Below are 17,955 nucleotides of genomic sequence, written 5' to 3' on the forward strand. Positions count from 1 at the left end.
AGTAGTTGTAATTACTGGCTAAACGTCGTACTCGACGAATTGTCACGTTCTGTTTACGTGACAACCCTTACTAGTTGGCCGTGTCGGGTGGTGGCGGGTTTTAACGACACATTTATATATTTACGCGATCTAACCCAAAAACCTCTATTATGAATGATATTGGTCGCGAAAGCCTACGTGTTAGACAACAGTAGAAAATCTATGTAATTCATGACACATTGACAGATATAATGATCTGAAACATGCATATGATTTGAAGCAACTTAGAATTGCTGCTTGCAATAAAAAATGTTTATTTGTGCAAATTACTAGTTCAAGCATTTTTGGCACTTATTTAATAACATAAGCATAAAAGTATGAAAATTCTACAAATGCAAGTTCTTTGACTGCTACATATCATAAACGCAACGTCTCCTATTGAAGTGTCTTTCTATCATATTAAAATACACTTAAGAACAGGAATATATATATTTTAAATAACATTAAATAATTTAGGACATCAGTTTAGCTGCTTCTCTGCCTTGTTCTTTTCTACATGCTAATTAATATATTCATTTTGTAGTTTAAATACCATGAAAAATCCTAAACACTGCCCAATATTATATCGTACTGCAATGTGAAAATGTACATTCGCGTGTACAGCCTTTTAATTAATCCACTGCTGGATGATGGCCTCCCCACACCGTACAGGTCACACTTGACCACGTTGATCAGCATGGGGTTGGTATATAGTGCACAAACATTGGATCATAGTACAGCACAACAACTGATTTTACTACACTGCCCTCTGCTGCCCACCACATCGCCCCAGATCCGATAACAATCTGTTACACATGGTGGTCACCCATAAAAGCAGAAACCAGGTTCAAACCCCACTTAGCGTCCGAGTTCCTTCTGAGATCTGGTACATTTCGGGCCATTCAGTCAGGACAACAAGGCTTTTTTTTAATTCACTTGTTCATATTAAAGATTGCGCCCACACTACTCAGTTTCGCTTCGAATCTCCGCCTGCTCGTGTCCCTGGGCTCTCCGTCCCTCCTCTCTGGCTGCATGTCAACCATCAGCTGACCACGAACAAAAGCACACACAACTTCAGCACACACAACTTGAGCGCATGACATTCCACACACGCCACCTACGCTCGCGAGGGCCTAGAAATAATCAACGGCAAAGGTGACCGCGATCAAACACATTGGGAGAGAGAATTTTAAATGTGCTAATGCTTTAAGATGATGATGGTGCGGGCTTGCAATTGTCTGTTTTAGAGGTGTTTTGTGAAAAGCAAGGCACGCCCGATGCAGTGATGGACAGGTTGGGGCGGTGATATAAAAGGTTATGTGCGACAGCAACATATATACACCTTGATGTGGTTCTTTTGGTAAAGCCACGTAGGTAAACCTACCGAAAGAACCAAAGAGTATGGATTCCTGCAGTCACGAAATCTTCAAATCAAGTTTTTTCCTTCTTGGTTCTTTTGGTAAAGTCACGTAGAAGGGAAGTAATAAAATAATAAAAATAAAACATAATAAAATAATTCTCACGATGTTTCGGCCACAACAGGTGAAGACCAGGTCTGTCGAGGCATCTCTTCAGAGACGCCGCGACTCTAAGCTTAAATAGACGCTCCAAGCGTGGTGGTGTTTTCTTTTAGACGCTGTCGCCTCGACAGACCTGGTCTTCACCTGAGGACGGCTGCTTGTGTTGTGGCCGAAACGTCGTGAGAATTATTTTATTATGTTTTATTTTTATTATTTTATTACTTCCCTTCTACGTGACTTTACCGAAAGAACCAATAAGATGAATCCCTGCAGTCACGAAAGCTTTAAATCGAAACTTCTAATCAAGATTATTATACTCATTGTGCAGTGGTGAAGGATGCCAGCTTGCATATGTATAATCAACATACGTGAAGTATGTCTCTCCATATACATTACAATTTATATTTTGTTTATCGGCCTACGAGCCTTCTGAACCAATATATTCCAGCAGAATTGGTTTTGAGTGGGCAAACTCTGAACTAGTTTCGACCAACACAGTCTCATGGGCAGAGTTAGAAATGTTAAATAACTGCAACTGTTAAATAGGATTGCACGTAGTAATCATCGGCCCCCTACTGGCAGATTAATGCCCAATTGCAGGCCAGGTGCCGAGTCACCCTTCAGGGAGAGCTGCCGCTGGGGGTGCCCTTCCAAATGTGTTGTTGAGATGAGATGCAATGCAAGTCGGTTGCCGTGTGTAAAACGCTCTGACATGACCTGGCCAAAAGGATGGCGCAGTATCAAAAACAAACAATTCCTGTAATAATTATTATTATTTTTGTCTTAGAACATTTTTGGGGAATGCCCAACATGAAGTAACCTTTGCAGCAGATAAATAGGCCGAACTGGAGAAATAACATGTTGGGGAGACTGGTCATTATTTATGTAGTTTATTGTTATTCGGTGAATGCGATGCCAATTGGCACTTGACGGATTACGCTTTCGATGTTAAAACACGAGGCGTTGACATGAGTTTGGTTTTCAAGGACCGTGGTAGCATAACTGGCTGAACGAAGTGATTAACTTGTGCAAAAATTCAGTTGTCTGACAAGACTGGGAATTGTGATTTTAAAAATCACACACACACACACACACCTGACCACGTTAAAAATGTAGCATGTCCTCAGCCTCTCTGGATATAATTTACGATACATTTTCTCTTTAGTTGTGACAAATGTCGTCATAGCCATTCCGCGTTTGGTGTTTAAATACTCATTTGTTGCTGTGTAAGCATACATAGGAATTTACTTTCGTGCGGCTTTTAAAATAGCTGACGTATGAAGAAGTGTACGGCACAAAACTGTCATCATTGTTACAATCGTGCAAAACTTAAAACGTCATGGCCTTGCATGGACGAAGAACACAGCAATCACGTGTGATGCAACATGTAAGCAAAGCATGACCACTACCACCCCATACATCGTAGTACAAACCTCACATACTGCTCAATGCTTCTGTAATGTAGTAACTCGGCGGGAGACGACTTCACGGGTAGCACACTCTTTATTTCACCAACTTCGGTTCACAGGCGACTAACACCCACTGTAGTATCTCGGGTGACTAACACCCACTTGGTTACTCGGGTGACTAACACCCACTTGGTTACCCGGGTGACTAACACCCACTTGGCTACTCGGGTGACTAACACCCACTTGGTTACTCGGGTGACTAACACCCACTTGGTTACTCGGGTGACTAACACCCACTTGGTTACTCGGGTGACTAACACCCACTTGGTTACTCGGGTGACTAACACCCACTTGGTTACTCGGGTGACTAACACCCACTTGGTTACTCGGGTGACTAACACCCACTTGGTTACTCGGGTGACTAACACCCACTTGGTTACTCGGGTGACTAACACCCACTTAGCTACTCGGGTGACTAACACCCACTGGGTTACTCGGGTGACCAACACCCACTTAGCTACTCTGGCGACTAACGCCCACTGAGCTACTCTGGCGACTAACGCCCACTGAGCTACTCGGGTGACAAACACCCACTGAGCTACTCGGGTGACTAACACCCACTTAGCTACTCTGGCGACTAACGCCCACTGAGCTACTCGGGACACACCCTGCCGGGGTGTCCGTCTCGACTGTGGGTCCCCCAGTCCCGACCCACGTGGGCGTCGAACCACGGGTCCCACAGTCTCGCCTCCGAGCCACACAGGGCCCCGGTCCCTACAAGGACAGCGGGACTAGGGGTCTCGGGGCACTATGTCTTCAACTCCGTCTTCGATCTTCAACTGGTTAACAACCCCGAGTGCTCTCGCGCGTCCCCCTTTATACCCCACCTGCGGACGTCGCTGAGAGCACCCATCCTATTTGACCAATCACTGGGCGCTGGCTACGATCCTGTTTTCCCACATCTCAGCGTGCCTCACCACCCACGCGGCGCCGCCCCATCATCCGTCACTCCCGGCGCGCGCGTGTCCATACCACGCCCACAACGCGTGCCCAACCCCGCACCCCGTGCCGCCCCGTGATCCATCACTGTCACAGTCGGCGCGCGTCAACACCACCACTACATCACCCCCTACCACATAGCTCGCAGCCGACCCGGCTGCTATAAAAATATACAACACCCCCTCCCCCCAGTGTGCCCCGTAACACAACAACAAGAACAACAACCAACGTAACAACACAACACAACGCGAACACTGCCATCCACAACCATCAACCAATGCCACTACACAACAACAGAACAATATATACAATCCGGCGAGTGACAATACCAAATGTGTATGCAGAAAAGAAAAATAATAAAAAAAAATTTCCATTTTTTTTTTTTTCCGACTCGTGCAGCGTCCCATTCTTTCCGAGCGTCCCTAGAACGGGACATTACCCCGGCAGAGGGGGAACACCGGGCGAGCTCGGTGTTGAAAAATGTCTTCATGAAAAGTGTTGTGCCCTAGCCCGAGTCCGTCGTACGGCACCAAACGCGGTTGACCGTCCGGCGGTGCCGGCAGTTCAGGAAGGCACGGGCCAGGCATCGGGGACCCGCGCGTGCCGCGGGATTCCGGTTCCCGACGGTCAGCAGCCGTCAGGCCCGAGACACCTGGGGGAGGGTCAGGTAGAGACACGTGAGGATCAGCCTGCGACACATCCCTCCCCGAGTCGACGGTCACATCACACGCCCGGTCGTTACGGCACAGAACGGGGTCACACGGTGCCGCATAGGGCTTCAGTCGGGAGGGGTGCACGTACCAACGGCGTTTTCCCCATTTAATCTGTATACTCTGGGGTCGTGCAACCCGCACAATTTCTACCGGTCCCCTCCAAGGTCTCAACAATTTGGGGGACGTAGCCAACGGTGCATGTGGACAATGCAGCCAGGCCTTATCGCCTGGTTTCCAATCGTGCGTATGCACCCTCCGTCCATGCAATCTCTCGTTCGCGATTTGCCGAGACCGCGAATTCAATCTCGCCGCCTCCCGCGCTTCAGCCAATTTGGCGATATTAAATTTGATGTGGTCTGCCAATTTTGATTTTGCACGTGGCTGGGAAATCCCCAGTTGGACGTCCATGGCCGGATCGGCCTCCCGCCCATACATAAGAAAAAATGGGGAAAACCCCGTCGCCGCATGAGGGGCCATTCGATAGGCCGCGAGTACGCCTGGCACCTGTAAGTCCCAATCAACCTGATCGTCGCAGACCTGTTGGCACAGCATAGACGTAATCGTCCTGTTCAGACGCTCAACCATCCCGTCAGTCTGCGGGTGGTACGGGGAAGTCCGCACTTTCTTTGTACCCAACAGGTCGCACACCTCGCGCAACAAAACGCTCGAAAAATTATTTCCTTGATCCGTCAGCAAGCGTTCGGGGGCGCCTTTGTCCAAAACATAACCCTGGACGAAGGCGTCCGCAACCGCTGCAGCCGACTGGTTGGCGAGTGGCCATGCCATGGGTCATCGGGTGAAGTACTCTACGCCAACCAGCAGGAACCTATTTCCCCTCGGCGTAGCAGGAAAGGGCCCCAAGATGTCTAACGCAACCAATTCGTTTGTGCGCGAAACTTGAATGGATTGCAGCGGTGGATTAGCCGCCAATGGTGGCGGTTTTCTTCGGGCGCACCCTACGCATCCCTTAAGAATGTTCGCCATGTCGTTACCCATCCCCGGCCAATAATAGTCTCGCTGGATTAGGGCGAGCGTCTTGTGAAAACCCAGATGCATGAGTCGTTCATGAGCAGCCAGAACGACCCTACCCCGCATAGCAAAAGGCACAACAAGCACGTGACGCCGGGACATGTTGTCCCACTTCATCAAGAGGCCCTGTCTGCACACCCAGGAACCGACCCGCGCATCCCCTACCTCGGGAGCGTCAACTTTCCGACGTAGCGTAAGCAGGGAGCTGTCGGACATTTGGAGATGGCCCCACTCAATGAGGGGCAACGATAACAGCGAGTCCCTCCCCGTGGGAGCGTCGACACCCGGGGTGTCAGTGGCGGCGAGCGCAACTCCCGCGGCGTCGGCGACCGGGGGTTTACACCGCGCCGATCCCAGCAAACATGCGCAGTCCGTGCGCGGTGGCAACCGCGACAAGGCGTCCGCATTTGAGTGTCGTAATCCCTTGCGGTAAATCGTCGTGAATTGGTAGTCCTGAAGGACCTCCAACCATCGGGACAATTGGCCCGATGGCTGCGCCACCCGCATAGCGTATTGGAGAGCCGCATGGTCCGTACGAACCGTAAAATGACGGCCGTAAAGATACGGCCTGAATTGCTGTGTAAAAAACACAATCGCTAACAATTCACGGCGAGTCACGCAATAGCGTTGTTCGGCGGGGGAAAGAACTCTACTACCGTAGGCGACCACCCGTTCAACCCCCCCGACCACCTGTGAGAGCACTCCCCCGATACCCGTGTTGCTGGCATCCGTGTCAAGCAAAAACGGTTGTTTGAAATCGGGGTAACACAAGGGGGGAGCCTGCACCAAGGCGTCACGAAGGGAGCAGAACGCAGCCTCCTCTTCCGCCCCCCAGTGAAACCGCACACCCTTAGCCGTTAAAGCGTGCAGGGGCCTGGCTATGGTGGCAAACTGCTTGACAAACCGACGGTAATAGGAGGCGAATCCAATAGAGCTGCGAACCTCCGTGACCGAGGTTGGCGTTGGCCATGAGCTGACGCAGTGCGTCTTAGCAGGGTCTGTCGAGATCCCTGAATGACTCACGATATGGCCCAAATACCTGACCGATTCTCGAAGCAGAAAACATTTAGCCGGTTTAAATTTAAGCTTAGCGGAACGCATCCTGAGGAACACCGCTCTCAGTCGCTGGAGGTGCTCCTCAAAAGTCCGGCTGAAAACGATGATATCGTCGAGATAAATCAAACAGGAGTCCCATTGGAGGCCCGACAAAACCAATTCCATGAGCCTCTGGAACGTGGCGGGAGCGGAATGTAAGCCCATGAGCAAACGGTTGAATTCAAATAGGCCACCAGGTGTCCGGAAAGCGGTTTTAGGTTTAGATTCGTTATCGAGGGGCAATTGCCAAAATCCGGAAAGCAGATCGAGTGTGGAAAAAAACTGTGCTCCCGCCAAGGCATCCAGCGACTCATCCATTCTGGGGAGCGGATACGCATCCGCCATCGAGATTTTGTTTAAGCGGCGGAAATCGACACAGAACCGCAAAGACCCGTCCTGTTTTTTAACTAGGACAATAGGAGCACCCCACGGACTAGAAGAGGGCGAAATGATGTCGGCCGCCAACATATCATTAACCGCCGACTGCACATGCTCCTTCTCGGCTGGGCTGAGCCGGAAGGGATTCTGTCGAATAGGGGCCGCGTCCCCCGTATCTATGTGGTGGCGCAACAGGTCTGTGCAGCCGATATCGTACTTATGTCTGCTGAACACGTCAGCAAACTCGAGTAGCAAACCCCTCAATGCTCCCAATTGCACCTTGGACAAGTTAGCAGACCCGGCACACAACAAGTCCAACCACTCTGTCCCCTCATCACTTGGAGGATGCGACTCGACACTGAAATCGGCGTGAGCAACGAGCTGTTCCTCAACGGGTAGCGGTGCGGCGTGAGCCAGCACCGTTCCCTGCGTAATTATGGCCGGCCGCGACCCCGTATTCAGGACCATTACGAACGGCTCACTGTCCCCTAGCTACCGCCAAGTCGAGGCCCCTTTTGGCCCTGTTAGACGGCCCCAACAGTACTCCCTGTGCCTCCGCACCCACCCCGAGTGGTTTCCTCAACCGAAGGGGTACCAACATTTGCGATCCCGGGGGCACCCGTACAGTCTGAGTTGCCAGCGCCTGCACCGTCGCACAAACCGTGCGTATTTTGGTAGGGCTTGTCAAGAACGCAACCCGCCGTCCCAACGGAAGCTCAATGCAGGCCTGATCTATGAGAATTTTGATGGGCATTTTGGACAAAAAGTCCGTACCTAGCAAACAAGGAACGGCCAGCGATGATGATACAAAAATAGGGCCCGCCAATTTGATGTCACCAATGCAAATAGTCGCCCGAATCTGGCCGATGATCCCCAGGGATCCCCCATTCGCCACATAAAATGGCACGTCCACAGGCAGAAGGGGTCGACTTTGGACGGGAAGAATGTTATAAATAAGGTCCGAAATGATAGTGGCCGACGCACCCGTGTCCACAAGCACCCGGACCTCAACCCCGTCAATAAACCCCGTTACCACGGACGACCCGGCCGACGCAGCCACTATCCTGTGGGCCAATTCGGACCATTCGACTGCTTGCGGGCCGTGTACGGACCCCCCCCGCCGAAGTGAACCCCCAGCACCCAGCCGCGGACCCCCCACCGCCAAGCGGCGACCCGAACGTGCCGCGTATGTGGACCGGGCGTGTGAGGTGCCGCGACTTGCCGGGTTTAGTTGGGATGACTTGTGGGCCTGGTCGTCGTCCCGACGTGGTCCCGTGGCGCGCTGACGCGGGGCCTGGCACCCGGCTGCGACGTGACCCCGAAGGCCGCAGTTGTAGCAGACGAGGGATGTCGTAGGTTTCGGTTGCTCCAGCTTGCGGGATGAACGTGTGGGTGAACGACCTCCCGTTCTCCACTCCCCCGGACGCGATACAGCGAAGGCCTGCTCCCGATCCGCAGCTGGCTGAGGCTCAGCGATCGTGGCGGCCAGTGCCGCGTTCTCCGCCAATTTGCAGACGACCGTCGGCTTGCGCTTGAGGACCTCGTACGCGTGAATACTCGTGGCGATCGCCAGGGAGCAGATATCCATTTCGTCTGCCACATTGATGGGGACTCCCAACTCGTGGGCCAACGCCAGCAGCTGCTCCGTCACCATGGCGTCCTTCCCCTCCTTGTCCATGCGGGGAAAAGCTGCGTCCGCCAAGGTGAGCAGCGCCGTGCGATAGGCGAGCGTTGTTTCCCCAGCCACCTTCCGCCGATCGTAGAATTGGTGGCGGCAGGTCAAGGGCGGGTCGAACACCCTAGCCATCAGGTGTAGCGCGGCCTGGAGCGTTGAGCGAGACGACCGTGGGGCCGATGTGAAGGCTGCAAGCGCGTCGTCGTCGAGCATCGCTGGCAGAGCGCGCAGGGCAGTGGTGTCGGACCACCCCGACATTTCTTGATGTGCGAGGAACCTTCGGTGGAAGGCTCCCCAGTCGCCTCCGTCTGCCTTGAACGCCGACAGCGCGGGCAATCGTTGCTGGAGGACTCGGTCGTCGTCGTCGTCGGAACGATTTTCCCCCGCGCCACTGTGGTTGTACAAAATGTCGGCTCTGTCAGCAGTCGCACCCTGGAGAGCTCCGGCGCGCGCCGATGACGCGGGCCGCGCTGAGTGGAGATCTCCGGCCACGTGGTGTCCCCGCTTCCCGCCAAACAATGGCGGTCCCTCAAAAACGGCGCCAACCTCAAAACTTTTGGCGCGAAGCGCCTTCTGGCGGGAACCCTCCAGCCGCGCCGCCTCCTCCAACCCCGCAGCCGTCCCTCCGCCCGCTGGAATGGAGATCTCCGCCAAAACTGCAGCGGCGGCGAGCAGCAACTCCGCCAGGCGGGAGTGCGCGTCCTGTAGGCTGGTGTCGGAGGCGAGCTGAGCGTCGGCCATCGCCGCGAAGTGCTGCATCGGCGGCAACTCCTCGTCCTCTCCTCCCGAGGTTGGTGTCTCCGGTACGCCGTCGTCTTCCCGATCTCGCTCGTGGGTACGGGTAGTCTTCCTAGTATCCATTCTTCTTGAAGACAGGTTTACTTCTGACGCCAGTTGTAATGTAGTAACTCGGCGGGAGACGACTTCACGGGTAGCACACTCTTTATTTCACCAACTTCGGTTCACAGGCGACTAACACCCACTGTAGTATCTCGGGTGACTAACACCCACTTGGTTACTCGGGTGACTAACACCCACTTGGTTACCCGGGTGACTAACACCCACTTAGCTACTCGGGTGACTAACACCCACTTGGTTACTCGGGTGACTAACACCCACTTGGTTACTCGGGTGACTAACACCCACTTAGCTACTCGGGTGACTAACACCCACTGGGTTACTCGGGTGACCAACACCCACTTAGCTACTCTGGCGACTAACGCCCACTGAGCTACTCTGGCGACTAACGCCCACTGAGCTACTCGGGTGACAAACACCCACTGAGCTACTCGGGTGACTAACGCCCACTGAGCTACTCGGGACACACCCTGCCGGGGTGTCCGTCTCGACTGTGGGTCCCCCAGTCCCGACCCACGTGGGCGTCGAACCACGGGTCCCACAGTCTCGCCTCCGAGCCACACAGGGCCCCGGTCCCTACAAGGACAGCGGGACTAGGGGTCTCGGGGCACTATGTCTTCAACTCCGTCTTCGATCTTCAACTGGTTAACAACCCCGAGTGCTCTCGCGCGTCCCCCTTTATACCCCACCTGCGGACGTCGCTGAGAGCACCCATCCTATTTGACCAATCACTGGGCGCTGGCTACGATCCTGTTTTCCCACATCTCAGCGTGCCTCACCACCCACGCAGCGCCGCCCCGTCATCCGTCACTCCCGGCGCGCGCGTGTCCATACCACGCCCACAACGCGTGCCCAACCCCGCACCCCGTGCCGCCCCGTGATCCATCACTGTCACAGTCGGCGCGCGTCAACACCACCACTACACTTCTAACATTTTGAAGGCCGTTTCACGCGTGGGGAAATATTCTGTTTTCGTCCATTGATCAGTGACAATGAGACAACGTCACTATCGCCAACAACAATGGGGTACTAATTTTAACACATAGGTTTTTCTCAGCCAACGTTACGATTCTTAATCAATATTTTACTAACTGCTAAATTTGGTTGCGAGAATTGTCCTTCAGCTGAACAATAATAATCGGCGCGGTGTTCAATGCCTCACCAACACAAATGTCTCACCAACACAAATCCTGGTCAAATTGTAACTTGGCCTGACCCGAAACTATATTATGAACCAAGGCAATATATTTCAGCTATTCTTGTCAAGATGGGAATACACAACAATTGACCTTTCCCGACAAAAAATGTCTACACCCAATGTAAGTTTGCACATGCGCGCACACACACACAGGGACATCGGTGAGACACGCACACGGAGACTTCAACTGACCTTTTCCAGTGTTTTCTGGTCTTCGGACAGAGCTTGCTTTGCCAGGTACTCTTCCCGTTTAATTTTTACCTTTAGATCAGGAGCCACATCCATAATGAGCCAATCTATTGCTCGAGCCACAAGAAACACCAGGTGCTGCCGAGAGAAAACATAGCCACTGGGTGAGTTCACGGAGTAAACTTCGGAGTTCTCGCATGTTTCACTTTAAAGCAAGGTCATCCTCAGGCACATGGCTATTCACTCATCACTCTGAAGGAACGTGTTGGTAATTTGCCGTGAGGTTTACGGTGGGTTCTTTTCACGATGGCACACCTGGTATGCGGCATACGTCACAGTAATATTTGATGTTACACTCTATAGAAAGGAACTGTCAGTGTGCACAGTTTAAATGATTTATATGTGTACTTATGATGTTAAACCGAGTGGGATATTCATTGTATAAATGCAGTACTGTATAGATTACAGATTTACAATGTTCATAAACAAGTCATTACGTGTTTGCTATGTGTATGTGTTAATTGATACCATAGACACAGTTGCAATGGAGATGTTCCATCCCAAAGGATATTGCAGGTGAAATATTTGAATAAATATGACATCAATAAAATTAGACAACATGAACGTGCTTCGCTTAATGCACACAACGACGAGTTGCAGAACCCACGTGACAATATTCATGATTGCAAATCCTTCTGTAAGAATGATGTATGACAAAATTCACGGCCAAAGCTGTCGATGATAGGCAGTCAATGTAACCCTTACTCTGTCCACCACACTGCAATGTTCGGTGATAAAGAGACGTGCGAAAGATTTACAACTGAAGAATGTCTACGTTTCCAGTGAGATACACGGATAGGTTTTTGTTTTGGTGGTGGGAGACTGTCAGGGCAGATGTTGGAGGGTCACGTGTCGACTGTGCTGCAGCTGGGAGATCTTGCAGAGGGTGGAACATGTTGGCGAGGTGTTTTTGCATCAACGGCTTTGGCCATAGAATTCAGAAGCATTATTAAGACTATATAACTCATTCGGAATGGATTCACTTGAATTTACCCTCTACAATATCTGGTTATATTACACTTCATGTTGCAAACCTAATTACTTAAAACTAATTACCTACTATGATCACCCAGAAATGTCTGTCCGTCCTGCGCGTGACGTCACTGCACATGAGGCTCATCCCCCCGCGTGACGTCACTCCACATGAGCCCCCCCCCCTCATTAATATTCATGAGTGGGTGGATTTTTACACTAACGCAAAGGAAGGTCGAGCCGATTGAGAGACTCACATTACCATAGGCATTCATTACCAGCATAAATACTGCCTCCAAGCCAATCTGTATAGTTGTTGACAGGAAACATTATCATTAATAACAAGAATACCAACTCGAACATCAACACTCTGGTTGTGCATGTTTGAAGCTGTCAAACACCCTGGGTTGGGGCCAGAACAGTCCCCGGCCATTTCAGAAATCCTGCTGGGACTTTGACCCAGTTTAACATTTGATGGCCCTTGCGCTCAATTCGTGAAAACAGGCCAATGGGTGAGGGCAACCTGAGCAGTGGGCAGGGTTGGCAGGGAAGCAATGGGTGGGGACAGTGTCAGAGAGTTGAGGGGGGCACTGCTGTGTCGGACTGGCGGAGGTCATCACCCATCCCGGTTGAGCCTCCCCCGTTATTTGGTAGCTCTATAATAAGCTTGAAGGCTTTTGAGGATATTTTGCATCGGGAAAGACTAGTCCCTTACCATAGGAATACGTAATTTATGCAAGTGAGTATACTTAATGTTGTCACACTTCATGAAGAGCAAGCACAAAGATAATTGGAAGTTAAGTGTGTGCTGACAAACTCCGGTACCTCAAAGATAATCACAAAGCTCAAACGCACAGCCAGGAGCTTCCAGTAAAAGAGCGTCAGGTTCCCATCTTGATCTCGGAAGTCTTTGTATCTGTAGATTTACAAGTGACAAATGTGCAGTCATTTGCAGTTTAGCCTAGACTGTTGCTACGGCTACCGTTAAAATGTGACATTTCAGGTTTTCGTTGCTTTAAAACCAATATAGACCCGCAGGTGCGGTGGAGCTTTAAAAAAGTATGCTATGCGACCACAGTTGGAAACAGCCCTGGACTATGACCTTGCAGAAATGCTTTTAAAATCGCTTAAATAGGCATCTTTATACATGCCATTTAATTGTCCTGCATAGAGTGTGTTCATTGCATGCCAACAATACATTTATAATTCCCAGAGCCAGAATCATTCAAAGATGCCATCTTTGTGCCATCGATGGTGACCTGGCCGAACCATCACTTGGGAACCTTGTCAGATTACGGGCGGCTAAAATCCAGTTTCAAAACCAGGATCTCAGCCATGCCAGCTCAGTAATGTTCACTCGTATAGATAAGCAAGAAAATTGACGCTTCTGACATTCTTTGTTTACAAGTGTAGTTGTTGCTGCCCCCATAGTCTGTAAATCACTTCGCCTTTCCACAGCCATCCATGCTGTCGAATTTCTTGCCCCTGTTCAAGTCCAGGGCCTTAAGACCTTTCTATTCTCATCTGCTTATGATGGACTGCCTCTCTCTACAAAATAAATGTCCGCTGTTTCTTTACAGCATCTTGACATGTGGTTGCATTTACGAAGTAGTAAGTGACTTACATTCCTTTCTTAATCAACTACTACACGCTGGTTTAGGCAGTGCAGATTGATAAAAGGTTGGCCCAGGACCAATTTCGGATATCACTCGCCAATGATGTTTGCCGTGGCTGAAAATCAAAATCAAGTCACCGCTTTAAGCTTCTATTTAGATACTATATCAATTCCGATTGTATAATTATTGTATTGTTAATGTTGTAGCTTGGCTCTCCAACACACCGGTGTGCTGTACTAGTAACGAATTGGCATGTTCTGTTTACGTGACAAACCTTACTAATGAGCTGTGTCAGGTGGTGGCGGGTTTAACGACAAATTTCTATATTTAAGCGATCTAACCTAAAAACCACTATTATGGATGATATTGGTCGCGAAAGCCTATGTGTTAAGCAGAATTCAAAGCAGGCATTCAAGTCAACCATAATGTATGAGAGACACCACCCAGTGTCTAACTACTGCAGCCTCTCTCTACTGTAATATGCCAAAAGAGAAATAAATTGTGCACGCTGCACGAGTGGTAACATTGCTGCTCACTGTGTGCACAGCACGAGCAGGAGGCAGTACCTGCACATGGTGTGATTGGCGGCCACGTATTCACGGGGAGCGTAGGCCAACGTGAAATCGACGTAACCGTCCAGTGACGACTTGTAGGTGTATCGGTAGAGTAGGCGGGGCAGGAAGTCAGAGGTGAACGCTATCAAAAAGGCCTGGAACGCAACACCGATTTAGCGCCGTTTAAAACACAATTGGCTGGCACTCAAGCGCAACAAAAATTGCTGTCAATTGGTGACATAACTGTTTTCTAAGAGAAATGTGTATATATCAGATCTCACTTGTTTTAAATCATATCAAATAAAGCAATTCACACGTCAATATATAAGCTTCGTGACAAACAGCAGAAAAGGATGCTTTAATTATGTTAGTTTGACCAGGGCCTCCACACGTCGTGCTAGTGTCAGGGGGTACCTTGACCGTAATTCACCACACTGGTCAAAGTGTGTTAGTGAAGACAGGGAGCATTGAAGTATAGTACATACAACACAGCAGTCTCTCACAAATTGCTGTGCATTGTGGTCCCCCAGCGAAGCACTATCCACGCTAAATCCTGTTCAGCTTTCCAGATCCGCGGAGATCGGATGCATTGCCGCTGATTAGGTCATGGGCTTTATCAGGAAGCTTCCTCGGGAAACTTCCAGCACGTGCAGTGAAAAGTCGGACATTGTGCCAAAGAACATGCGGTACAACCAGAAAACATATCAGTGAGCCATACAGCACAACCACAAAAATACCTGGGCATAAGTCAAACTGTTCATCTGTTTGTTCATTCAGTTCTGTTTAGCGCAGGGGTGAACTTTTCCTTACCAAGGGCCGAATCATCATCAGCCATGCTAGACGAAAGCCATCTTCGGGAAGCACGTGGAGTGAAACGTCAGACACCATGCCGAACAATTCGCGGTACGACCGGAAATTAAAGCACAGCGAACGATGTGCAACGGGAAAGGAACAACACTGACGTTGGAGATGATGGAGATGTGGGCGAGGCCAGAGAGGATGTCGAACCAGACGCCGATGCCCCTGACGCGCTCCACCACCGAGCGCCGGTACCGACACACAAACTTGCGCGCGTCCAGACGGATCTCCACCCAGTTGTTGATGAGCGCGAAGAGCGGAGCCAGCGGGAACGCCATGACGAAGATGGTGATGAACCCAAACTGCATCACTGTGGTCGAGAAGGTTGAGTTAGGGGCAGGGATCGGAAACTTGCGGCTCCGCAGCCGCGTGTGGCGTTTTAAGAACTGCTTTGTGACGTTATTTATTAACGACCACAAATACAAAGATCCCCCATATAGCCTTAACAGACTGTTGGGGCAAGTGCAGTTAGCAACTACGAAGGCAGGCATGGTATAACACGAGGGGGTGGGTGGCCAGCACCACGCCTGACCACCTTTGTCTTCCCATCGGTGATGTTTATACACTACACCAGCTACTTATTTGAGGCTGAGTCGACATAGGGGAGGCCCAGGACTGGTTCAAATATTCGTTATTGGCATTGGCCATGAGCGGGAATCGAACTCGCGTCGCTGGGTTCATAGCACGGCATGCTAACCGCTACAACACTACCATTCCCCATTAAGGACCACCGTTTCGTATTCACATGCATTGCGGCTGTTGGAATATTGGTTTCTGACCCCTGTGTAAGGGGGTTGGTGAAAACTGAACACTCGGAAATGTTTTGTGGTGTGAGGCATCCAGGGTACGTAAACACTTTCAGGTTCTTTGCAAGCCATCTGGCTACCATGAGAGGTTCGTTCATGAGGCTATTCACATATACAAACACAGAGACAATTTCAACCGAGAAAATGGATTCTGGCTTAGCAATCATTGGAAGGATTTGATAAATCATTTCAGGTCTTAATTGATTGTGTTCATGCTTACGGTGACTTTCAGACCGCATTCCATTTTCTCCCCCCTCCTAGATGGACTCGTCCATCTGGCCAACTGCCAAATCGCTGTCTGTGGTGCTGACGTCAGGACAAAGCACCACTTTTTTCAAATTTTCTTGCTGTGGATTTCACACCTGATGATGATTGCTTGTGTTGCAGTCGAAACGTCGTGAGAATTTTTTTTGTTTTATATTTATATTATTGTATTATTTCCCTTCTACGTGACTTTACCGTAAGAACCAAGAATATACTTTCAGGATCCTCCATGTACTCAGCATTGCCTGTCCCCTCTCATCTCACTCTGCTCACCTCCACATGAACTCCCTTACTTCTTTCCTGTAATCTCACTCTATTGCCCTCTGCACACGTTCTGCCCCCAGAAAACCAACGCTTTCTATTGAAGACCCCAGTCAACCTTGAATCAGTGGGTGGTGACTCATTCACCTCCACTGCCCCCAGTTTGGATCTCCTTACTCATAGCCATCCATGCTATTTAGACAGTGTCTCTGTTCGCGTTCCGGCTCAAGATATTCCTTTTTTTTCAATTTAAAGCTTTCGTGACTGCAGGGATTCATCTTCTTGGTTCTTTCGGTAAAGTCACGTAGAAGGGAGATACTAAAATAATAAAAATACAACATAATAAAATAATTCTCACGTTTTGGCCACAACGCAAGCAGCCGTCCTCAGGTGTGACCGGAACGTAATGAGATTTATTTTATTATGTTTTATTTTTATTATTTCCCTTCTACGTGACTTTACCGAAAGAACCAAGATATTCCTTTTTTACACGCTTTCACGCTTTTATTTAACTCACTTCGTCTGTTGTATCTTCAAAAAAGAAATCTTGTAACTAAATTTTTACACACTTCCCAATGTCCTATCGACTGCAAACTTTGTATAGGTATGTCATACTTATGACAACACGATATTCTATCATAAAAAAAAATCCAAAACATATATTTAACAACTTTTTACATGCTTTTATTTCACTTACTGTATGTGTTGTCGTATCCAAAAATCTTGCAACTCAATTTCAACCGTATTCCCAATCTCCTATAGACTGCAAACTTCGTATAGCTATGTCATACTGATGATAATACTAAATTCTATCATAAAAAAAAATATATTTTTAAACAATCTTTTTAACGGTTCTAATTGTCCACGCTCAACTGACGTTGCCTGTAAATCACCACGTGGTCCCTTACGTCACGGCAAGCCACGGGGAGCCACGCCCAGGGGCGGGGGATGTGGAAGGAGGGGAGGGGCGATGGGGGAAGTGGGCATGGGGAGGGGCAGCTCGGACAGTACATTTCATTAAAGCGTGTTTAATAAAAAGCATTTTAAAATATTTTATTACTTGTGAATATGATTCCGGCTATGTCTCTCTACAAAATTAATATGTCCACTGTTTTTGCGGGATATCTTGGGATGTGGTCGCATACAGATGCAATATAAAGTAACACTGGTAATTCTATTTGCAATGCAATAACCGTCCATCTGCCTCACCCATTTCCAGGTACTCGTCGAAAAGGCCAGTGTTATGCAGGAGCTCATAGTCGTCCTCCCAGATGTTGAGCTCTTGTACCAGACGCTTGCCTCGGATCTCATCCAGCTTCTTCCGCTGCCTCCACTGCTGGATTATCCTGCAGTGCAGATCAGAGGGAAGCACGATCAGTATGTGGTACCACTGTGAAAGGTGGATGTTAAATGGTAGGAAATTGGCAGTAAGAGTGAATGAATGTGAAAATAATTATTAAGAGGGTAGAGCCGTGGTGCAGTG

General features: G+C 49.6%; 1 protein-coding gene across 1 annotated transcript in view; it reads right to left on the reverse strand.

The window, feature by feature from the left end:
- Positions 1-247: 247 nt before the first annotated feature.
- The window catches only part of LOC144728348 (anoctamin-7-like), a 43,528-nt gene continuing 25,820 nt past the window's right edge, over positions 248-17,955 (reverse strand). Inside the window, exons 18-23 of the mRNA XM_078607725.1 lie at positions 17,682-17,818; positions 15,246-15,451; positions 14,296-14,438; positions 12,939-13,029; positions 11,085-11,219; positions 248-1,064 (exon numbers count right to left, since the gene is read on the reverse strand). Of these exons, the coding sequence (XP_078463851.1) occupies positions 951-1,064; positions 11,085-11,219; positions 12,939-13,029; positions 14,296-14,438; positions 15,246-15,451; positions 17,682-17,818 (826 nt within the window). The 3' untranslated portion in view covers positions 248-950. The remainder of the gene's footprint in view (positions 1,065-11,084; positions 11,220-12,938; positions 13,030-14,295; positions 14,439-15,245; positions 15,452-17,681; positions 17,819-17,955) is intronic.

This window comes from Lampetra planeri, chromosome 28, assembly GCF_965212315.1.
Source record: "Lampetra planeri chromosome 28, kcLamPlan1.2.h2, whole genome shotgun sequence".
Classification (NCBI taxonomy): domain Eukaryota; kingdom Metazoa; phylum Chordata; class Hyperoartia; order Petromyzontiformes; family Petromyzontidae; genus Lampetra; species Lampetra planeri.